The sequence below is a fragment of the Suncus etruscus genome, chromosome 17 (genome assembly GCF_024139225.1).
Source record: "Suncus etruscus isolate mSunEtr1 chromosome 17, mSunEtr1.pri.cur, whole genome shotgun sequence".
Lineage (NCBI taxonomy): Eukaryota > Metazoa > Chordata > Mammalia > Eulipotyphla > Soricidae > Suncus > Suncus etruscus.
This window is the reverse complement of record NC_064864.1, coordinates 29,887,560-29,911,983: the sequence shown is the minus strand read 5'-3', so window position 1 is coordinate 29,911,983 and position 24,424 is coordinate 29,887,560. Positions and strand designations below refer to the sequence as shown.

Below are 24,424 nucleotides of genomic sequence, written 5' to 3'. Positions count from 1 at the left end.
CATTATTAAGAACATTGCTAGTGGGCCGGAGAGATAGCACGGAGGTAGGGCATTTGCCTTGCATGCAGAAGGACGGTGGTTTGAATCCCGGCATCCCATATGGTCCCCTGAGCCTGCCAGGAGCAATTTCTGAGCTTAGACTAGCCAGGAGCAACCCCTGAGTGCTGCCGGGTGTGACCCAAAAACCAAAAGCCAAAAACAAAACAAAACAAAAATAAATAAACATTGCTAGTGAGATAAATTGCTGGTTTGCTAGATCCTGAGAACTCTTTTGGCCTAATGGAAACCAAGAGTTAACAGAGCGACATAGATTTCTAAATAATTATTAGTAATAAACTTTACTAGATTATGACACAACAAAATATCATGGCACTTTGCCAGACTTTAAAAAAAAAAAGATCAGAATAGGGACTGAAGAATATATAGTAGGTAAGGCTCTTGCTTTGCCCAAGGCTAAGCCAGTTTTTATCTCCAGCACCCCATATAGTCTCCTGAGCACTGCCAAAACCAATTCCTTACTGCTGTCAGGAGTAAGCTGAGAACTATTGGGTATGGGCACAAACTGTCCCCGCCCCCAGCTGCCAAGAAATAAGAATAGCAGAATGTCAGAGCTGAAAGTGGTCTGAGGGTTTGGTCATCTGGCCCCACTTGGTGCCTCCTCCCCCAAGGAAGTCAGAACTCCGGGTCAAAACATACCGCGCAAATGAAGCAGGTATCATGCCAAGTGTGCCCCAGAGCTTCGATAAACTTGTCACCAGCCTCCACTGGGAAATCACAGCCATGACATTTGGTGCTGAAGAGATTGACGTAGTCTGGAATGAAATGCGGAGTAAGGAATAGGCCGATTGAGCATCCACACAATACTAAGAAAGCCCCCAAATCAATGGGTCAGGGAGCAATGGATAAAACTAGGTTGGCTACGACCCATCTTACAGACAAAACAATCTGCTACATAATCGTTGGTCGTTTTGCTCTCCCTCTTCCAATATTTGGCACTGGTGTGTAAATTTAGGTTTAGTTGGTATTCTGTGCTGGTCTGATTTGCAAATACTTTCTGAATCTCTCATTACTTTGCTACAGATTGATTTTCTCCTCAGCTTCTGTCACTTCTTTTTAAAATTATTGATTGATTTATTGGATTTTATTGGGGGAGGGGGACATACCCAATAGTGCTGAGGCCTTACTTTGTGCTCAGGGATCACTCCTGTCATTGTTTGAGAATCCATATGCCTTTCTGGAGCTCAAACTGGGGTTAACCGTGTATAAGGTAAGTGCTTTAACCTTTATACTATCTCTCTTGCCTGCCAAGTCTTATAGCACAGACAAAATAATCCCCCAAAATAAAATTAAATAGGGGCTGGAGCGTTAGTACAGTGGAAGGGCATTTGCCTTGCACACAGCTGACCTCGGACAGACCCAGGTTCAATCCCCGACATCCCATATGAACCCCCAAGCCTGCCAGGAGCAATTTCTGAGCACCCTGAGTGCCACTGAGTGTGGCCCAAACCCCACTAAGATATAAAGTGAACAGAATTCCCTAATAGCTATAATTATTTTAAAAGAATTACTATTCTTGGGGCTGGAGAGATAGTTTGGAGGTAAGGCATTTGCCTTGCATGCAAAAGGACGGTGGTTCGAATCCCAGCATTCCATATGGTGCCCTGAGCCTGCCAGGAACTATTTCTGAGTGTAGAGCCAGGAGTAACCCCTGAGCACTGCCTGATATGACCCCCCCCCCAAAAAAAAAACAATTACTATCCTTAACATTTAAAAAAGTTATCAAATATTCTTTGCTAGCTATTCCTCTATCATTGGGGTTTTGTATTAGCAAATTTTCACAACTATAAACCAGAGCAATAGTACAGTAAATAGGATGCTTACTTTACACATAGTTAACCCTGAATTTGATTCCTGATATCCCATATGGTATTTTAAGCCCCTCCAGGAGTGATCCCTGACTAAAGAGCCAGGAGTAAGCCCTGATCGCTGCTAGGTGTACACACACACACACACACACACAGAAAAAAAGATAAAATTTCACAGCTAGAAACAGTTACTTTTTTGGGACCTGGTCCGATGAGAATGAGGTGATCTAACCAAGGAGAGAGTAACTGTTAGCTCACAGTTAACCAAAATTAAAATTCTCACAAAAACTATTTTACTTCAAGCTCTAAGTCTTATTTTTTTGTTTTGTTTTTGGGTCGCACCCTGCATTGCTCAGGTGTTGCTCCTGGCTCTGCGCTCAGAAATCACTCCTGGCAGGCTCGGGGCAAACACCCTACTGCTGTGCTATTTCTCCGGTTCCTTAATTTTTTTTTTTTTAATTTCCCACACAGCATTTGGCACACAGATTTGGATTCAACGTAGACATTGAATGAATGTGCACATGGCTGAGTCAATGACTATCAATGAATAAATATATTTTAATTTGGCAAAATTCTTTGATGAACAAACTATTATTTTTGTTGTTGTTTGACTTTGTGCATGAGAGAAGTAAGATTCAGAAAGGTGAAGGACTTGAGGCACAGGCCTGAGTCTCAGCGGCCAGGTCCTTGCTTCTCTGGCACAGGTTCTGTCTTCCTTGGGTCACAGCCGCAACAATTCTGCTGCAGTCATGGTGAAACTCCTCCAGAGTCTTCTACAAAACCTTGATGCCTTTTACAATCCTCCCAGAGGTATGTTTGTCTCACCATAAATCAGCTTTACTTGGCTGATCTTACATGATTGTCTTTTCGAGTTTTTTGTTTGTTTGTTTGTTTGTTTGTTTGTTTGTTTTTTGGGTCACAGCCAGCAGCCCTCAGTGGGTACTCCTGGCTCTACACTCAGAATCCCTCCTGGCAGGCTCGGGGGACCATATGGGATGCCAGATTCGAATCACTGTCCTTCTGCATGCAAGGCAAACACCTTGCCTCAATGCTATCTCTCCGGCCCGAGATCTTACATGATTTTCTAGTCACATCTCCTTGTGGGTGATAATTCCTTTTTAACTTTCTTAAATCCCATGCTGAGAGGCAGTGCTCCTTGGTGTTTATGAACTCTTACTGGCTTCTAATCCCAGCCCTAGTAAAGAGCTCTTCAGACCTGAGATAAGTCACCTTACCTTTCAGTGCCTCAGCTTTCTCATCAAATGGAAATAAATGTAACATTAAATTTATGGAGTTATTGTGCAGATTAAATACAGTAGTGTATGTGAAATACTTGGCACAAATACTCAGAAAAGTTGGCTTGTGTTCTGAAAGACTTCATTAACAATGGTTTGGGAAACACAGCCAGAAGTGCTCAGTAGCTATTCTCAGAGATACTGGGGGAGAACCACAAAGTGACAGATTTCAAACCCAGGTTTTCCATATGAAAGCCCAAGTCATCCAAATCATTTTCCTGGTCCTTCCCTTCATAGACAATGAGGGAAGAGAAGCTGATTTGAGTGCCTATTACTTGCCAACCCAGTATCAAATGACTTTTTTTTGTTTTATTTTTTGTTTTGTTTTGGGGCCATACCTGGTTGTGCTCAGGGCTTACTTTCAGAAATCATTCCTAGGGCATGGGGGATAATATGGTATGCCAAGGACTGAATATGAGTCAGCCACGTGCAAGGCCAATACCCTACCACTGTACTATCACTCCCACCTTTCAAGGACTTTTTGACAGTCTTCTGTTTCATCTTGATGGTGGTCTGTGAAAGAGCATTCTCTTGTTGGACAAAAGGAAAGGGGCTGTAGTCACTCCATCACAGGACTAGTCAGAACTCCACAGTTCATCCTCTTTACATGACTGCATGTTGTCTCTCTCTGGTTATCTATTTGCCTCTGGTTATCTATAACTTTGATAAGTTATATCTCATGTATGCTTTTTTTAATATATGATTTCCCCATTGGGGTTGAATTATAGTTTGTCATGTAAATGCACATATTTAAAAATATCAGCCCATCAATCTTTTTCTTTTTTCAGCTTTTGGGTCACACCCAGCAGCGCTTAGGGGTTACTCCTGGCTCTATGCTCAGAAATCGCTTCTGGCAAGCTTGGGGGACCATATGGGATGCCGGAATTCCAACTACTGTCCTTCTGTATGCAAGGCAAATGCCTTACCTCCATGCTATCTCTCTGGCCCAGCCCATCAATCTTGTCGTTAACAAAATATTTAATTTCTTTAATTGGCAGAGACTTTTCAATCTCATCAACCTAAGAAGATGTGGGGGCTAGAGAGAGCCCATATTGTATATGTAGCAGCCCAGGTTTGATCCATGGTTCCCCAAAAAATACAAAAAAAAAAACTAAAATTTTGGGTAAGATAGACACTACACTGCATATGATTCCGGTGTGCAATATTAGCACAGAAGCAGAAGTTATCCCTGAGTACTGCTTGGGGGTAGTACTGAACATTGCTGGTCTGGTACCCAAAAAAATAGTGTACAAGTATAACTTTAATTCATTTTACTTTTCTTTTTCTTTATTTTTTAAGAGTGAAACCCAGTGATATATATGTGGGACCCTGATTTCTTTCTTTCTTTTCTTTTTCTTTTCTTTCTTTCTTTCTTTCTTTTTTTTTTTTTTTTTTTTTTTTTTTTGCTTTTTGGACCACACCCAATGATGCTCAGGGGTTACTCCTGGCTATGTGCTCAGAAATCACTCCTGGTTTGGGGGACCATATGGGACGTTGAGGGATAGAATTGCAGTCCGTCCTAGGTTAGCCTCGTGCGAGGCAAATGTCCTTCTGCTGTGCCACTACTCTGGCTCCCCAGGAGTGATTTCTACGTGCAGAGCCGGGAGTTGGCTCTGGCTGGGTATGCCATACCCCTCAAACAAAAATCACCTAAAAGGTCCCCAAGTGGTTACAAACTCTAATACGGAATCTATATATTTCATGCATGGAAGAAAGCAGTAGTTATAGACATGTCCACTGCAGGGCTAGCACCAAATAGGCAAGGCAGATAATCTGGTGGATTTCCTTTGACACACATGAGCCTGATTCTGTTACTGGGAGCCTTAGGGGGTTCTGTTTGTACCAGTGGACAGAGGCAGGAAATCTGCTCCCAGCCTGGGAAAGGGGGTAGTTCCCCTGTAGCATAGAGAGGTCCTACCTTTCTCACAGTAGGGTTCCCCATCTTCCATATGGAAGAGGCTGTTCCCAAAGGGCTTCTTGCAGGCCACACAAACGAAGCAGGTGGTGTGCCAGGTCTGTCTCAGGGCATGCATCACTTCCTGGGGGGAAAGTGCTGCTCAGAGAGGCAGAAAACAGGCCCTCCCTGCCCTCTAGCTCTCAGTCACTGAGGGATGGGGGACAGAGCAGGAAAGATCAGGAAAGGGCCTTAAATGCATTGAGGAAAGAGGAGGGGATGCTACACTAGCAGAACTATTGAGGCACCAAGTTTTGTGTGTGCTTCCATAAGCTGGGAGGGAGGTACCATTCATCACCCCCTTTTTTTTTTTTTGTTTTTGTTTTTGTTTTTGGGCCACACCAGTTTGACGCTCAGGGGTTACTCCTGGCTATGAGCTCAGAAATCGCCCCTGGCTTGGGGGGACCATATGGGACGCCGGGGGATCGAACCGAGGTCCGTTCCTTGGCTAGCGCTTGTAAGGCAGACACCTTACCTCTAGCGCCACCTTCCCGGCCCCATCATCACCCCCTTTTACAAAAGGGACATCAGAGGACAATTTCACATCCGTGGTAGGTCAGGCTATGAAAAGAAGATTTGCAGCTCTTCTGTCTCTCTGAGCTGTGTGGTTCAGAGGGATAATCTTCCATGGCTGGAAGTCCATGTGTTCCTGTGACAAACCAACCCCTTTCCATATTACACAGGAAGTCTCTACCTCTGTCAGCAGCCATTACTTAACTTCCTCAGGGAACCCTGCAGTCTGTGGGAGGGCAGAGATTGGCAAAGGACGGGGACAAGGCCAGAGAGAAGGACACTGCCCATTTACTTACCCCCATGATTTTGGTGTTACACTTGGCACAGATTGGGGCAAAGAACTGCTCATAGCACCGTTCACAGTATACATTGTTCTGCTCCTCCACGAAGCACCTATCTGCCAGCGAGGTCTTGCAATAGGCACAGTTGAATTCCTCTGGGTGCCAGGAACGGCCCATGGCTACCAGAAAGGGGCCCCTGGGGAAGCAGAGAATAGAAGCTAAGACAGCTCCAAAGGTTTGAGAGCAGATATATTGAGATTCTGTCAGTGTTCAAGCTTTGACCCCATAATCTTGACTTCTTTGACTATTTTAGTAAAATTATGTGATAGAACCAGGGAGATAGGACAGCAGTGTTTGCCTTGCAAGCAGCCGACCCAGGACCTAAGGTGGTTGGTTCAAATCCCGGCGTCCCATATGATCCCCCGTGCCTGCCAGGAGCCATTTCTGAGCAGATAGCCAGGAGTAACCCCTGAGCAATGCCGGGTGTGGCCCAAAAACCAATAATAATAATAATAATAATAATAATAAATAAAAATATAAAATAAAATTATGTGAAATTCAAAAAATAAAGCTCCATGCAGAGAGACCAGAGAGATAGTAGGATGCTGTAGTCCCAGACTGAATCCCTCATTCCCTGAGATTGCCAGAACTGATCTCTGAACAGAGAGCCAAGAGTAAACTCCGAGCAACGCTGAATGTGTTGGCTCAAAAACCAACGGGAAACAAAAAGCTCAACTCAGAGTTATATTCATAGTTATTTTGTCTGTAATGGTAAAGAGAAGCAGGGGTCAACTCAAATATGTCAGGGCCTCAGGTTAGCTTATTATATTTAAACCAATTACTCGGCTGACTACTATGGCTCATAATAACAAAAGCAAGTGTAAAGGTCCTGGTGTTTTAACATTTATTAAGTATTTTTATTCATGTGTCAGGCATCATTCAAGAAGGAATTTATATTTACTAATTTGTTTAACCTATCACAATAAACCTATGAAGTAGGTACTATTATAAGTTTTGGTCTCAGAAAGGTAACAAAGACATTAAAAAATAAGGTAGCTGAAGCGATAGCACGCAGCCAACACAGCATGGACCTCGGTTCAAATCCCGGCATCCCATATGGTCTCCAGAGCCTGCCAGGAGTGACTTCTGAGCTCAGAGCCAGGAGTAACCCCCGAATGCTGCCGGGTATGACCCAAAAACCAAAAAAAAAAAAAAAAAAAAAAAGAAGGTAAGTGTGGGCTGAAACAATAGTACAGTAGTAGGGCATTTGCCTTGCACATGATCACACAGAACAGACCCAGATTTGATTTCCAGCATCCCATATGGTCTCCTGATTTCTGAGGAGCAATTTGTATTGCCATGAGTAACCCTGAGCATCGCTGGGTGTGCCCTCCTCAAAGGAAAAAAAAAAAAAAAGAAGGTAAATGGCTTAAGACTCTAGATCTAGATGGTAGATCAGTGGGATCATAGGAAATGTTTTGACTTTGCTTATATTTTTCATTTGGGAAGGTATTTGGGGGCTCAAGGACCACTTCTGGCAGGGCTTACATGGTACTGAGGATCAAAACATGTTGGCTGTGTGCCTTATACCCTGAAATGTCTCTCTGGACCAAATACAAAATTTTAATTTCCATTTTTACTTTTACAAATTTTCTAATTCTTTTCTGTCATTTTATTTTCAAAAAGGGGTTTTAAATATATATCTTTTCTTTTCTTTTTTTTTTGGGGGGGGCACACCCGTTTGATGCTCAGGGGTTACTCCTGGCTACATGCTCAGAAATCGCCCCTGGCTTGGGGGGACCATATGGGATGCCAGGGGATCGAACCATGGTCCGTTCCTTGGCTAGCGCTTGCAAGGCAGACACCTTACCTCTAGCGCCACCTCCCCGAAAATATATATCTTTTCAAATAAACAAGTTTTTTTTTTTTTTTGGTTTTTGGGCCACACCCTGTGCCGCTCAGGGGTTACTCTTGGCTATGCGCTCAGAAGTTGCTCCTGGCTTCTTGGGGGACCATATGGGACACCGGGGGATCGAACCGCGGTCCGTCCTAGGCTAGCGCAGGCAAGGCAGGCACCTTACCTCCAGCGCCACCGCCCGGCCCAAATAAACAAGTTTTATATCTCATACACACATAAATGAACTATTTAAACTAACATTTCCCAATATCCCTAGACTCTAAACATAAAATAACTTGTTTTATTTCAGTGTTGTGGTAGATACCTACCCAAGCTCAAGCATTATGGGGCTGATTTCTGAAAGTTCTAGAAGTAACTCAAAAGGGAGGAGGTTGGGTCAGACCAGCACTGCTTACCAGCTTGCAACATGACAGCAAGGTCTGAGACTCCCAGAATCTGGCCAGAGCCTAGGAGGGAAGTTCTGGCACCAGGCAACCCTCTGATGCCCACTTACCTCATGGAATTCTCCCAACTCTCCTGGGTAGTAATGTCACATAGGTAGGAAAGCTGTTGTTCTAAAAGGGTCGACCAGATACCAGTCGGAAGGTTCAGGGGCTGCCCTACAGATGGCCTTCCCTCTTAGATCCCCTTTATGCCTCAGCCCCCGTCCCTAGTATTCCACCCATGAGTAAGCCTTGCACCCCATCCCTCCCTACACCAGTATAGGAATCCTACCTGATGATGTTGTTGCAGTGGCCACAGAGTGGAGTCCGATTGCTAGCTGGGAAGCGCTCAGCCCGTTGAACAATGCCCCTGGCTAAGGGGGCAGCTGTTGGGGGGGCTCCTGGGGCCCCTCGGGGCAGGGTCTGCTTGTTTATGGAAGTGGTACTCTTACCAGGGGCAAATTTCTGAGAGAAACTGTCATCGGTCACCCAAGGTGGACGGCTGGCAGGCTCCACAGAGCCTCCACCATAGGTAGGTGTGGGGTTATAGCCAGGGGCCGGAGAGGGGGTATAAGTAGGGGCTGGAGAGGGGGTGTAGGTGGGGGCTGGAGAGGGGGTGTATGTGGGGGCTGGCACGGGGGTATAGGCTGGGGAGGGGCAATAAGCAGGGGTGGGTGATGGGGTATAGGCAGGAGCAGGGGAGGGTGTATAGGGAGCTGGATTGTAATTGGCCCCTGGGGATGGGCTGTAGGAAGATGCAGGCACTGAAAGCAAAAATACCAGAAAGAAACTGCATTAGGCATTCATTTCCCTCACTCCCCCACCCTAGGTAGAGGACTGTCAAAGAAGACGACTCTTTCTTTTTCTTTCTTTCTTTCTTTCTTTCTTTCTTTCTTTCTTTCTTTCTTTCTTTCTTTCTTTCTTTCTTTCTTTCTTTCTTTCTTTCTTTCTTTCTTTCTTTCTTTCTTTCTTTCTTTCTTTCTTTCTTTCTTTCTTTCTTTCTTTCCTTCCTTCCTTCCTTCCTTCCTTCCTTCCTTCCTTCCTTCCTTCCTTCCTTCCTTCCTTCCTCCCCTCCCCTCCCTCCCTCCCTCCCTCCCTTCCTTCCTTCCTTCCTTCCTTCCTTCCTTCCTTCCTTCCTTCCTTCCTTCCTTCCTTCCTTTCTTTCTTTCTTTCTTTCGTTTTTGGGCCACACCCTGTGACGCTCAGGGGTTACTCCTGGCTATGCGCTCAGAAGTTGCTCCTGGCTTCTTGGGGGACCATATGGGAGCCGGGGGATCGAACCGCGGTCCGTCCTAGGCTAGCGCAGGCAAGGCAGGCACCTTACCTCCAGCGCCACCGCCCGGCCCCCATTTTCTTTCTTTCTTTCTTTCTTTCTTTCTTTCTTTCTTTCTTTCTTTCTTTCTTTCTTTCTTTCTTTCTTTCTTTCTTTCTTTCTTTCTTTCTTTCTTTCTTTCTTTCCTTCCTTCCTTCCTTCCTTCCTTCCTTCCTTCCTTCCTTCCTTCCTTCCTTCCTTCCTTCCTTCCTTCCTTCCTTCCTTCCTTCCTTCCTTCCTTCCTTCCTTCCTTCCTTCCTTCCTTCCTTCCTTTCTTTCTTTCTTTCTTTCTTTCTTTCTTTCGTTTTTGGGCCACACCCTGTGACGCTCAGGGGTTACTCCTGGCTATGCGCTCAGAAGTTGCTCCTGGCTTCTTGGGGGACCATATGGGAGCCGGGGGATCGAACCGCGGTCCGTCCTAGGCTAGCGCAGGCAAGGCAGGCACCTTACCTCCAGCGCCACCGCCCGGCCCCCATTTTCTTTCTTTCTTTCTTTCTTTCTTTCTTTCTTTCTTTCTTTCTTTCTTTCTTTCTTTCTTTCTTTCTTTCTTTCTTTCTTTCTTTCTTTCTTTCTTTCTTTCTTTCTTTCTTTCTTTCTTTTTCTTTCTTTCTTTCTTTCTTTCTTTCTTTCTTTCTCTTTCTTTCTTTTTTTCCTTTTATTTTTTCTTTTATATTTTTTGTAAAGGAGACGACTCTTAAAGCAATACAATTCCAATCCTTCCCAAGATAAAACTACTTGACTTCTGGTTACTCCAGATCTGAACGTTTTGTTTATTTGTTTGGGAACCATGGCTGGAGTGCTTAGGACCTATTTCTGGAGCATTACTTGATGGAGAAAGGAGGATGTCATGGGTGAGGGCACTCCCAGGAGTGTTCGAGGGACAATGTGGTGTCAGGGACTGAGCCCAGAACTCCTATACACAGCATGTGTTCCAGTTCTTTAAACTAACCCCACAGGAATGGAGGGACATAATGATAATCACTCTCCATACAGAAATGGGAATAAGAGATGACCAGAAACTTCATTAAAGAAGAAACACAGATGGCCAAAAGGCACATGAAAAAATGTTCCACATCATAATCATCAGGAAGATGCAAATCAAAACTATAATGAAATGCCATCTCACACCACAGAAACTGGCACACATCAAAAAGAACAACCAGTGCTGGTGAGGATGCGAGGAGAAAGGAACTCTTATTTACTGCTGATAGGAATGTAGACAGGTCCAGCCATTTGGAAAGAGAATGGACATTCCTCAACATACTAGAAATTGAGCTTCCATATTACTCAGTAATACTGTTCCTGGGAATATACCCTAGTGGCCCCAAAACACAATACAGAAAAGTCCTCTGCACTCCTATGATCATTGCAGAACTATTCACAATTGCCAAAATCTGGAAACAACCCAAGTACCTGAGAACAGATGAGTGGATAAAGAAACTATGATACATCTACACACAATAAGATATTATGGAGCTGTTAGGAAAAACAAAGTCACAAAATTTGTTTATACATGAATAAATATAAAGTGCTGAGTGAAATGAGTCAGAGAGAGAGAGAGGTAGGATGAGGGCACTTGTAGCCAGAGAGACAGCTTGGAAACAAGGCGTTTGCCTTGCATGCAAAAGGATGGTGGTTCGAATCCCAGCATCCCATATGGTTCCCCAAGCCTTCCAGGAGTGCTCTTTCTGAGCATAGAACCAGGAGTAACCCCTGAGCGCTGCCTGGTGTGACCCAAAAACCAAAACCAAAAACAAAAAAAAAGAATGATGACACTTATTTGTGGTATTATATATATAATATGGTATATATGTAACATATACCATATATAGTACATTACATATTTATAGTATGATAATAATATCCAAAGACAATAGAGACAAATGCCAGGAGGACCAATCCATGGTAGTAAGCTTGCTATAAATAGCTAGGGAGTGCAGATAGGGCAGAGGAGGGAACACTATGACAATAATCACTCTGTCTAAAGGAGATAAAGTGATATGCATGATGCCCCTTCATTAACAATAGTGCAAATTGCAGTGTCTAAAAAAAAAGAAGAGAGAGAGAATAAAAAGTCTTCCAGGAGGGAAGCTTGGGGGCTGGGGCAGAAAATGTACACTGGTGAAGGGTATTGGACATTGTATGATTTTATCTTATCATGAACAACTTTGTAACTATATTCATGGTGGTTCAATTAAAGAATTTTTTTTTTTTTAAATAGAGCATTTGGAGTAGAGCTCTGCTCTGGAGAGCTTGGAGAGAACTCAGCCTGGGATTTGGCTAAAATACCTGTAACTGTGGGGGTATAACTCTCTAGGCTTTGGCTGCCTGCAGAACACTGGTAGGTGTGAGCGATTTGGGGTGGGGAGAACCTCAGAGTAACTCCAAGACTCACATCTCCAGGGCTGGGAAGAGGTTGGGGGTGGTCAGCTGGGCCTTGACTTCCTGAAGATGCTTGCAGTTGCACTCTGCCCTATGATCTGCTGCGCATTTGCTAAACCCAAATCATGTCCAGGTGCCAAAACAAAGTAGATCACCAGACAGCTGGGTTTCGAGGCTCAGGTTACAGCTTTTGTGACCATTGTTTTCTTGAAAAACAGCTTGGATTGGAGAGAAATTTTATCCTAGCTTGATTAAAGTTGGATTCTTGAAGGACTCATTCAGATTAGGTAGAGAGGCTAAAGTGACATAATTCAGGGCTAGCTGCTTTCTCTCTTGGCCTATGGTTATCGTGGCCAAGTGAAAAGTGAGGATGTGTGAGATTGAGTTTATCAAGGTCTAGGAGTGGGGAGAAGGGCGTGCCTCATTTTCACCACCCTTCTTCCTGCTCTCTGAAAGCAATAATTTTTCCAAAGAAGACTTACAGATGCCTCACAGACATATGGAAAAGTCTCAATCTCAGTTATGTATATCAAATCCATAATGAAATAACACGGCACACTTATAAGAATGTCCCTTATCTACCAATTGGAAAAAATGAAATGTTGTTGAGAATAGGATGAAAAAGGAACTCATGTGCAATGTTTGGGTAAATGTAAATTGACTGTGACTTCTACAGTAAACAGTATGTAGATTCCTATGAAACTTAAAATAGGGGCCAGGGATGTGGCCCAAGGAGTAGAGCACATGTCTTAAGGTGTAAAACCCTAGGTTCAATTCCCAGCACCACCTCCCCTTATATCTGCCCTGTCCAGCACTACCCAGGACTGCCAGATGTATCCTCCACACAATAATTTTAAAACAAAACTAATGTATTTGAGACTTAAATGGATTCATGTCTCATACATATGTGAGATAATGGATTTTATCCCCAGCACATTCAAAACAAAAACACACAGCTGGGCCCGGAGAGATAGCACAGCGGTGTTTGCCTTGTAAACAGCCGATCCAGGACCAAAGGTGGTTGGTTCGAATCCCGGTGTCCCATATGGTCCCCCGTGCCTGCCAGGAGCTATTTCTGAGCAGACAGCCAGGAGTAACCCCTGAGCACCGCCGGGTGTGACCCAAAAACAAAACAAACAAAAAAAAAAAACACACACAGCTAAAAATGGAAGTATCAGATAATTTAGCAACACCATTTTCTAGCATTTATGAAGAAAGTAAAGATATGAATTGAAAAGAATATTTGTACATAGGGCCAGAGAGAGAGTGGTAGGGCATTTGTCTTGCACTCATCTAACCCTGAACAAACAAAAGTAGTTTGATTCCCAGCATCCCATATGGCCCCCCAAGCCTGCCGTGAGTGATTTTTTTGCTTGTTTGTTTTCGGGTCACGCTCAGGGGTTACTCCTGGTTCTACACTCAGAAATCGCTCCTCGCAGGCTCGGGGGACCATATGGGCTGCTGGGATTCGAACCACCATCCTTCTGTATGCAAGGCAAACGCCTTACTTCCATGCTATCTCTCTGGCCCCCAGGAGCATTTTTGAGCTCAGAGCTAGTAGTAACCCCTGAGCACTGCTGTGTGTGACCCCCCAAAAAAAACAAACAAAAAGAATATTTATACCTCTATTTTATATAACATTATTCACAATAGCCAAAACTAAATGTCCATCAACAGATGACTAGATAAAGAAGCTATGGTATTTATCTACCCAGCTGTTATAAAGAATGAAATAACCCCAAACTCTGCCCTTCTTGAACAAAGAAAGAGAAAGTCCCCCAAATGATGAAGGGCCGTTGGAGATAACACAGGTGCGACCTGAGATGATTATGCTAAATTAAATTAGTCAGGAAATAAAAAATAATTACTAAGTGACTTTCTCTTTTATGTGAAATATAAATAACCCAGCAACCAAACTGGCAAAACAGCATAAAATAACACGTAGACTCTGAAAACTTAAGAGTGCTTGCCTGTGACAAAGGGCAAGAAGTATGGAAGTAATGAATGAGGGGCTGGGGGAGAGGGTGGGGCATTGTGATGGCAGATGGCAGTGGCACATTGGTAGTGTTATGTGAGAAGACATAAACACATATGGAGGTACAAAGCATTACTTTGAAACTTGACAGTGGGGGCCGGGCGGTGGCGCTGGAGGTAAGGTGCCTGCCTTGCCTGCGCTAGCCTAGGACGGACCGCGGTTCGATCCCCCGGCGTCCCATATGGTCCCCCAAGAAGCCAGGAGCAACTTCTGAGCGCATAGCCAGGAGTAACCCCTGAGCGTCACAGGGTGTGGCCCCCCCCAAAAAAAAAAGAGTCTTGGGGCCGGAGAGATAGCATGGAGGTAAGGCGTTTGCCTTTTATGCAGGAGGTCATTTGTTCGAATCCCGGTGCCCCATATGGTCCCCCGTGCCTGCCAGGAGCAATTTCTGAGCCTGGAGCCAGGAATAACCCCTGAGCACTGCCGGGTGTGACCCAAAAACCACACACACACACAAAAAAAAAAGACCAACAATTTTTTGGGCCGGGTGGTGGCGCTAAAGGTAAGGTGCCTGCCTTGCCAGCGCTGCCTTGGACGGACCGCGGTTCGATCCCCCGGTGTCCCATATGGTCCCCCAAGCCAGGAGCAACTTCTGAGCACATAGCCAGGAGTAACCCCTGAGCGTTACCGGGTGTGGCCCAAAAACCAAAAAAAAAAAAAAAAAAGAAACTTGACAGTGGCACCAGAACATGAGGAAGGCACTATTTACCTCTTTTTTTTTGGGGGGGGGGAGTTTTGGGCCACACCCGGTGATGCTCAGAGGTTACTCCTGGCTGTCTGCTCAGAAATAGCTCCTGGCAGGCACGGGGGACCATATGGGACACCGGGATTCGAACCAACCACCTTTGGTCCTGGATCGGCTGCTTGCAAGGCAAACACCGCTGTGCTATCTCTCCGGGCCTACTATTTACCTCTTAATGTGACTGGCCTAGGTTCTATTTTGGCACCCTATATCATTCCTACAGCACCGCCAGGAGTGATCCCTGAATAAACCCTTAGCACTTCAAAGTATGACCCAAATACAAAACAAAACAAAGCAAAACAAAACAAACAAAAAAAAAACAACAAAATTTATACTAATATCAAATGGGCAATGATTATATATATATATATATATATATATATATATATATATATAAGTTTTAGGGTCACACCTGGAGGCGCTCAGGGGTTACTCCTGGCTCTGCACTCAAAAATCGTTCCTGGCAGGCTCCAGGGACCATAAGGGATGCCAGGAATCCAACCACCATCTGTCCTGGATTGGCCGCATGCAAAGCAAATGCCCTTCTGCTGTACTATCTCTCCAGCACCCTAATATATATATATATATATATATATTTTTGGTTTTGGTTTTTTGGGCCACACCTGGCGGTGCTCAGGGGTTACTCCTGGCTGTCGGCTCAGAAATAGCTCCTGGCAGGCACGGGGGACCATATGGGACACCGGGATTCGAACCAACCACCTTTGGTCCTGGATCGGCTACTTGCAAGGCAAACGCCACTGCGCTATCTCTCCGGGCCCTATATTTTTTAATGTTAATCCATTCAAAGAGCCAGGAGTAACCCCTGAGTGCTGCCGGGTGTGACCCAAAAAGAAACAAACAGACAAAAAGGAGTGATATTTGGGCTATAAGTTGACATCTTTTGAATATAGGAGTTAAGTAAATCTATTAAACAGATTTCACCCGTTTCCTCTGAAATGTTTAAAGGCATGCCTTCTAGATGATTTATCGTTTATTGGACTACACAGACCTCAGCAAAAACAGTGGCTACCAGCGGCTTGACTTTGTTTCCACCGCTAGGGCCGTCAAGGGCATAATTTCATTTAATATTTGCTGCAACCTACATCAAGCAGGTATTATTCTCCAGTCCATCTTACAAAGGAGAAATTGAGGTTTGGAGCACTTTAGTCCCTGGCTTAAAAATCATGTAGCTAGTGGACTCACTAGCAGAAACCTCCTTTCAAGCCCTTCAGATTCAACCCCCTTGCTTACAGCCACTCCTGGAGACTTTAGCAAAACAGGCTTTAGCATGCCCCTTCCAAATGGGGTCTTTGCCCAGTTCTGCTCGCTTCCCTCAGCAACACTAACATTGCTGGTGCCTGGCAGACTGCTCGCTCCCCTTCTTCCCCTGCAAGGCCTGGCAGACACCCTGGCCCACCCACCTTCATGGAAGTTCTTGCAATGCTGAAGTCTGCACAGAAAGGGGGGAAGAAGGGGGGGCAGTGAATCCTGAATCTGGACATAGTTTGGCTGTGTCCCAGCTCGGGGCTGCAGCCGAACCCAAGCTAGGGACCTCCTGTTGCAGGAGTAGCAACCCTTTCTTGCAAGAAAGAACTCTAGCTAGTCTAATGCAGCAGTGAGCAGCTGCAGCAGGACTGCACCGAAGAACCGAGCTGGGGAGAGAGACTTGATACCCCATCTCCCAGCCCCGGGCTGTTGCTATTTCTGCACGAGGGAATTAAACCCAATCTAAATTAGAAGGTGATATTTCATCTCTAATGGGCTCCAGTTCAAAAGAACCCCTATCGCACTGGCACTGGGCAGCCTCGGAATGTGTAATTAAACAAGGTGATTTCTGACTCATTGCAGGTCGGTCCAGACTCCCTGAGAGGGCCCAACCCACGCCCCGGCCTCCATACACCAGGCCCGGCCTGCATACAGCCGCCTCCACCCAGCCCTGGAGGGGGGCAGGTGCCAGGGAACTGCAGTCCAGAGTTGGCACCAGCGATAAGATTCCAGCTGCCAACGCCACTGCAAATGGAGAGCCTGGGCTGGCTGGGGCGGTAGTGGTGGGATTGGGGGTGTCTGGGAAGTAAGCTCCCGCCTACTCCCCGATTTTGAGCTTCATCCAGCAGCAGCTGGCCACCCTGGCGAGGGCTGGACACTCCTGCAGCCTTTTTGCCTTGCACCCCTCCCCTCTCCCCCTGGCAGGAATGAGTTAACATCTGGGTGGTTTAGAAACACCGAGGAGGCCCGAGGCCTGCGGAATCCAGCACGTCTCTCCTTTCCGGGCCCCCTCTCTGTGCATAAGGAATGGGAGAGCCAGACGGGCCCCATTTCGGGCTCATGCTGCCCCCTGGCGTGTCAAGGGGGAGGGTGTGCCAGGAGATGGGGCGGGGCAGCCCAACCCTGGGCCTGTCCCTTCCTGGAAGGTTGCTGGAAGAACCCGCCTAGGTGGGGCATTGCTAGAAGGAAATGCAGCTCATCCTAACTCCTTCCCACTCCCCCCCTTTTTTTGTTTGTTTGTTTTTGTTTTAGAGTCACACCCAGCAGTGTTCAGAGTTGACTGCTGGTTCTGTACTTAGTGATCACTCTTGAAGAGCTAGGGCCACTCTACAGTTTGCTGGTACTCTGTATACAAAGCAATCTCTGTACCCATTGTACTGTGGCTCTGGCCCCAAACACCATCTTCTCTTTTTTTAATTTTTGTTTTATTTTTGGAGTCACACCTTTTGATGCTCAGGGCTTGACTCCTGGCTCAGTACTCATGGATCATTCTTGGCGGCTCTCTACCTACGCCAGTGTTCTATCTCCTGTGTCTCCCACCCTGGGCAGTTGCTTCCTCCAGCTCCAGAGGTATTTCATCTTTGCAACTCACTGCAAATTGTTCCCCCATCTGGGAGTTGTAACCTCAAAACTTCACATTATTGCCACAAAAAGGACAGAGGAGGCCACCACTTGGGTGCCAAGCACGGTGCTAGGAAATTCACTTCATCCCCAGACACACACACACACACACACACACACACACACACACACACACACACACACCCTATCTGCCTGTTCTTCCAACAAGGATAATCAGATAGGAAAGAGGAAGCATTTCTCCTTATGGACAAGAACAGACTCTGGTGAAGGGTTTGTCTGCATTTTATAAAAATGAGGCTAGACCTGGTTCCTCGGCCCTACACATCAAATCAAATACCTCCAAAGAAAATCCTTCTTGACTCAGTTCCTATTTTGTTTTTATTTTTGAACCACAGGTTCTGGGACCATATGAAATGCAGGGCTCAAACCCCAATTGTCCATAATCTGCAAAGTAAGTATCATACCTACTGCATACTGTCTCTCCTGTCTTTTGCCCCACGTACTCCAGACACAGTAAAAATTCTCATAGTTCTTGATTTGGATATACTCCTTGACTCCATCCATGGCTGCTTAACCAACAGAATAGTACCCTTGGCCTGTTGTACACTTAGCTGGCTCATTCTTTCCCAATCAGTCACTAGCTCCAAACTTCACATTTGTCACATTAAAAAAAAATGGCATGGGCCAGAGAAATAGCACAGTGGTAGGGCATTTGCCTTGCACGTGGCCGACCCAGGATAGACCTGGGTTCGATTCTCAGCATCTCCTCCAAGCCTGCCAGGAGCACAGATCCAGAAGTAACCCCTGAGTTATGTGTATAATAATGGGGTAGTAAAGGTGGGCAAAGGAAGAATGTTTTCTAATTCTGTTGTGACCAGAAACACACAATACTACTATTTTTCATATGTAAGAAAGCTGTAAAGAGATAAAAATAGGATAAAAACAAAATGATTTCAACAAAAAGCTGATACTATGGCCCCACGTTACCCACCTATGGAATGAACGGCAGAAGACTGTGTTGGGGACCCTTGTGATGGTATTCCTATTTGGACCACCAAAGAGCACAGCTCCCAGCTTCTTCCACACACCCTTCAAATTGCATTCATTCCAGTCATTCTTTCACTACCTGTCCTGGGCAGCTTCTCAGTGCCAGGTTTGGGTCAGAGGCTGAGGAAAAGTAGAGAAAAGTATCCCACAGCTCTGCCCTTGTAGAAATCAGAAACAATACAGTGGGAAGGAGGAAACGGTGATATCAGCACCCAGTGCTGGGTGCCAGGAGCCCTCTTGTGGACATATTCTGAGAAACAACTCCTAGGGAATATTTTCCTGGCCTGAAAAACATCTGCCAGAGATCATTTAGCTTCACTGAGCAAGGGCAGGCAAGAAACAGGTGGGGTACAAGCTACCTTGAAAACTGCCTTTTGACATTTGAAACTGGGGAACCGGTCCAACTTTTCCTGTGAAAGAAGGGAACATAAGGCTTCGACCTTGTCCCTGCAAGGAGGACTAGGCGATGATAAGAATGGGGACCTAAGCAAATGGTACAGCAGCCAGCAAGTTTGGCCTGCCATTTGCCTCCCATAATGGCCGGTCACCTGTGTTCTGTGTGAGGAAATAAAAAAAACCACCCAGTTGAGTAGCCGGTCAGGGGCCACACCATGACCAATATGCTCTCCCCATAGCTGTCTGTCCTCTGGCAGTTTGAAGCAGGCTCCTGGAGAAACCAGCTGCTTTCCAGCTTCTCTTCCCCACCTTGAGTCTAGAAACCTCCATCTAGGAGGGTTTTTTTCCTGCAGAGTTGGAGGTCCCATCCTGCCTGGTGTTGTCTACTTGTCTTCCCATGGCCAGAACAGACCTCAGAAGATTCTGACCCAGTGGGAGGAAGGCAAGTTAAATTCACTAGCCTCACTAACCACTGGCCCCCCCAGAACCCCTACTCAACTCTGCAGATAGCCTCTTGACCCACTCTGTCTCTCACCTGGCTGGTAGACAGAAGGCCGGATACTGGCAGTGGTGACAACCCGGGGCTTAGGCGCAGGTGCGGCAGGGGCCTCGCTGTATGTATGAGTGGCAGGTGCTGGAGAGGTCGCCTGGGGCCTGGAACCAATGGAAAGAGTTAGCAGCCGAAGGAGAGCTCCACCAGGCCCTGGGGCATGTAGCCCGGCCAGAGCCTCTGGAAGTAGAAATCATGGCCTGGATTTCCATGTAGTATGGCCAGAGACTGTGAAAGAAAGACCTCAGTGGGTCTTGGGGGAGGCAGCTTGAGTCATGGTAAGTCTGGTTTGAGTCTCAATCATGTTCAGATGTGCTGGTGCCCCCACAGGGAAGGGAAGGAAGCCACTAGACAAAGGGATAGAAATCCTTCTCCCCATAAGAGAGACTACTAGGCTGAGGCAGAAGAGAGTAGAGCTGGAGTTGCTTGCCCTTTCAACCTTCGGGGTACCTCACAGCCTCAGATCACCTGGTTTTTTCACCACCACCCCACAAGTTGTTGCAGGAGTGAGTAGGTTTCTGGGCACTAGTGTTCTATGGAAGGTTCAAAGGAAGTCTAGAATCCTTTAGCCCTCTTCGCACATTTGTATACATATACATATACATATACACACACTCTCCTCCTATAGGACTCCTTTCATCCCTTCCATCTGCTGAGTTAACTGTTAAGAAACCTAAATAAGGGGCCGGAGAGATAGCATGGAGGCAAGGCATTTGCCTTGCATGCAGAAGGATGGTGGTTCGAATCCCGGCATCCCATATGGTTCCCCAACCTGGCTGGGAGCGATGCCAGGAGTAACCCATGCCAGGTGTGACCCCCCCCCTGAAAAAAAAAAGAAACCTAGATAAGCCGGTTATTACTTGTGATCAAATGACCAGGGACCAAAGAGATGTTCCCCCAAGGGACTGGGAGAAAGTGCCCCATTTCACTGGCCTCAAGGACACGCTGTCTCAGGTTTTTCTTTCTAAAGAGCCTGGGAGAGAAGCCAACTTTATCTAATACAATGGTTCCCCGATTTCAACTCTCTGTGGGTCACTCAAACTTCCCCCCATTCTCACATCAAACTAATGAGATTCAGAAAGATAACAGGGGTTAAGTATGGTGCTGCCCTTACTTTACAGTAAGGTAGGGGGTTGATCCTGGTTTGATCTTCAGCACCACATGGTTCCCTTAGCACAGAGCTAAGGGTGGTCCTTGAACACTTCTATCATGGCCCCAAACCCCTTTTACCTCCAAAATAAAGCTAATGAACACCTACAGAAAATCCCTGGTCTCTCCCTGCCTCCTTTGGATCCTAATTTTGTTTTGTTTTGTTTGGGTTTTTTTTGGGGGGAGGGATCACACCCAGCAGTGCTCAGGGGCTACTCCTGGCTCTACACTCAGAAATCGATCCTGGCAGGATCAGGGGATCTTATGGGATGCCAGGATTCGAACCACCATCCTTCTGCATGCAAGGCAAATGTGGATCCTAGTTGTGACTCCATGTCTACTGGTAGAAAAAATAGAGGAGCTAAGAAAGTGAACGCTTGGAAATATTCCTGCCAGCCCTTCCTGCTTTCTTTTCCTAATACTCCAATAAATCCAGGCTTGGCCTTCCTCTTTGATTTAGAGGATAAAGAAACATCTTCCTCTTGGTGGATTTGGGCATGTGTGGACCTCGCCCACTGCCAAGTTTCTGAGTCGGATGTGGAAGGAACTGAAAGGTTGGTTCAGATGGGCTGAGGTTGAAAAGGGCAACTCGGGCCAGAAAGATAGCATGGAGGTAAGGCATTTGCCTTGCATACAGAAATCCCAGCATCTCATATGGTCCTCCGAGCCTGCCAGGAGCGATTTCTGAGCATAGAGCCAAGAGTAATTCCTGAGCACTGTCAGGTGTGACCCAAAAACCAAAAAGAAAAGAAGTAGAAGAAGAAGATGAAGAAGGAGGAGGAGGAGGAAGAATAAGTAGAAGAAGAAGATGAAGAAGAAGGAGGAGGAGGAGAAAGAAGAAGAAGAAGAAGAAGAAGAAGGAAGAAGAAGGAGGAGGAAGAAGAAGAAGAAGAAGGAGGAGGAGGAGGAGGAGGAGAAGGAAAAGAAGGAGAAGGAGAAGGAAAAGAAGGAGAAGAAGGAGAAGAAGAAGGAGGAGGAGAAGAAGGAGAAGAAGAAGAAGAAGAAGAAGAAGAAGAAGAAGAAGAAGAAGAAGAAGAAGAAGAAGAAGAAGGAGGAGGAGGAGGAGGAGGAGGAAGAGAAGGAAAAGGAGAAGAAGAAGAAGAAGAAGAAGAAGAAGAAGAAGAAGAAGAAGAAGAAGAAGAAGAAGAAGAAGAAGAAGAAGAAGAAGAAGAAGAAGAAAGTCCCAGCCAAGGGTAGCTTTCAGATCTACCTTGCTAAAAAAAATTGTGTGATGGTGGAGTTAGGCCCCAGCCTCCCCTCTCTAAGCATGTCTTTCCTTTCCTGTTAAATCCTGTCAGGGCCAGTGATGTAAGGTTCTCAATAAAAGGAACAAGGCAGTGTCCAAAGGGTGAAGTGCTTCCTCTATAGTGGGAGTAAGCCAGGGGTTTCCCCAAGATTAATAAGTACTACATCAGAGATTAGTGTTGAGAGAGGAGGCAGAGGTTTAAAACCTACATGTACAATTCTGAAACTTGGAACTGGAGCAACAATATGGTAGGTAAGACACTTGTCTTGAATGTGCCCTATTAAGTTTCAATCTCTGGAATCCCACATGGTCCTCTGAGCTCAACAAGAGTAATTTCTTTCCTTTTCATTATATATATATATTGGTTTTTGGGCCACACCTGGCGGTACTCAGGGATTACTCCTGGCTGTCTACTCAGAAATAGCTCCTGGCAGGCACGGGGGACCATATGGGACACCGGGATTCGAACCAACCACCTTTGGTCCTGGATCGGCTGCTTGCAAGGCAAACACAGCTGTGCTATCTCTCCGGGCCCTCCTTTTTATATTTTTAAACAAACACAATTTATTTATTTATTGGTTTTGGGGCCACACCCAGCGGTGCTCAGGGGTTACTCCTGACTCTGGGCTCAGAAATTGCTCCTGGCAGGTTTGGGGAACCATATGGGATGCCGGGAATTGAACCGAGTCCCTTCTAGGTTGGCAGCATGGCCCCAAACAAGAGTAATTTCTGAGTGCAGAATCAGGAGTGATCCCTCAGCGCTGCTTAATGTGGCCTCAAAACAAAAACAAACAAAAGGAATTCTGAGATTTCTGGAGGCCATTTACCTACTTCTGGATCCCTGAGCTTTAGCTCTATCCCCAGCCTGTGTGTCAGGAAAAGACCTGCTCTGGGACTCCAAGGACCAGGCTAGATTGCGTGAAGGTCACCGCATCTAGGGCTTCCCCCACCTAGTCTGGGGAGTTCAGCATTCTCCCACTTTGACCCTTATCTTTTCCATTGCACACAGGGTTTCATATAGTTTCCTCAAGAGAATCTGGAATGTAGAGGAAGAGAGGGTGAAACAACCTTCATCGGCTGGGGCTCGCCCTCACGTGAGACAAAGGCCAAGCTTGGGCCATCTGGGTAAATGTGAAGCCTGTATTAGCATGACCTCCAACAAAGCCATGAAGAGAGTTATGAGGATAGGGATCTGGCTCATGGTTCTGACCCCAACACATCATGCAGCCCATAAAGAGCTGGATACCAGGCCTGCTACTCTACCTGTTCTTTCCAGAATGATCTGCCTAGCTTTCTCTCGGACAACTCTGCATTCCCTAACACCCTTCTCTCCTTCCCTCCCTCAGTCTTCAAAGGTACTTTCTTTTTTTGTTTTTGTTTTTGTTTTTGGGCCACACCCAGCATTGCTCAGGGGTTACTCCTGGCTGTCTGCTCAGAAATAGCTCTTGGCAGGCACGGGGGACCATATGAGACACCGGGATTCGAACCAACCACCTTTGGTCCTGGATCGGCTGCTTGCAAGGCAAATGCCGCTGTGCTATCTCTCCGGGCCCCTTCAAAGGTACTTTCAGGGGCAGGTAACAATGTAGTCACCTGCAATACTTGTGAATCTTTTCCAGGCTTTTCTATGTTTTCTATGCATTCTTCCTATTCCAAGCAATAATTGAAGGTCTCAGGGTCACAGTTGGAGATGCTCAATCTGCATATGGCTTGGAGAAGTACCACTGTGTGTGACTTTAACCTCTCTCACTAAAGCATGTGTCCATGAGAAGCAATGGTACTCATGCCTGGGGCTGGAGAGATAGCATGGAGGTAAGGCATTTGCCTTGCATGCAGAAGGTCGGTGGTTCAAATCCTGGCATCCCGTATGGTCCCCCAAGCCTGCCAGGAGCGATTTCTGAGCATAAAGCCAGGAGTAACCCCTGAGCTTTGCCTGGTGTGACCCAAAAACAAACAAAAACAAACAAACAAACAAAAAACGAAACTCATATCTGTCCCTCTGTCCTCAGCCACAAACCTGCTTCCTGGAAATGCAGCTCTGCATTTCCTGTCCCTTGAGCACCATACGATATTACCTTGACTTTTCAGGACCCTTGGCATTTTAACCACTTGGATGGGCCTCTGGGGGGTGCAGACACAGTTCCAGCAGAGGCTTTTCTTGCTCCCCTTAGCTGCAATCAGGCCAGCATGGCAGGCAGTTACCTGGGACTCTCCACACGACTTGAGGTAGGGGCTGCAGCAGAGGCGATAGCAGAGGCCAGGGGTGGTGAGGTTGCACTGGGAGAGGCAGCAACGGGCGACTGGGCAGAAGCGGGCAGCAGGGTGGCAGCCTGGCTGGTACACACTGGAGCATGCTCAATAGGGGTGCTGATGAGGCAGGACCAAGAAAGACAACAGGTCAAGAGGAGCCTTTCTAAGGCATGGACCCAAGTTCAGGGATGTAGCCCTTTATTTTATTATTTATTTTTTT

General features: G+C 46.2%; 1 protein-coding gene across 5 annotated transcripts in view; it reads right to left on the bottom strand.

The window, feature by feature from the left end:
• The window catches only part of LDB3 (LIM domain binding 3), a 71,247-nt gene that overhangs the window by 5,793 nt on the left and 41,030 nt on the right, over positions 1-24,424 (bottom strand). For 3 of the 5 annotated variants that reach the window (XM_049790660.1, XM_049790662.1, XM_049790664.1), the window contains 5 exons: positions 19,545-19,663; positions 8,541-9,012; positions 5,924-6,104; positions 5,079-5,199; positions 697-812 (listed from right to left, as the gene is read on the bottom strand). In XM_049790660.1, the coding sequence (XP_049646617.1) occupies positions 697-812; positions 5,079-5,199; positions 5,924-6,104; positions 8,541-9,012; positions 19,545-19,663 (1,009 nt within the window). Of the gene's footprint in view, positions 1-696; positions 813-5,078; positions 5,200-5,923; positions 6,105-8,540; positions 9,013-19,544; positions 19,664-24,156; positions 24,322-24,424 lie in introns of all 5 variants that reach the window. The other 2 variants (XM_049790661.1, XM_049790663.1) reach the window with 1 other exon arrangement.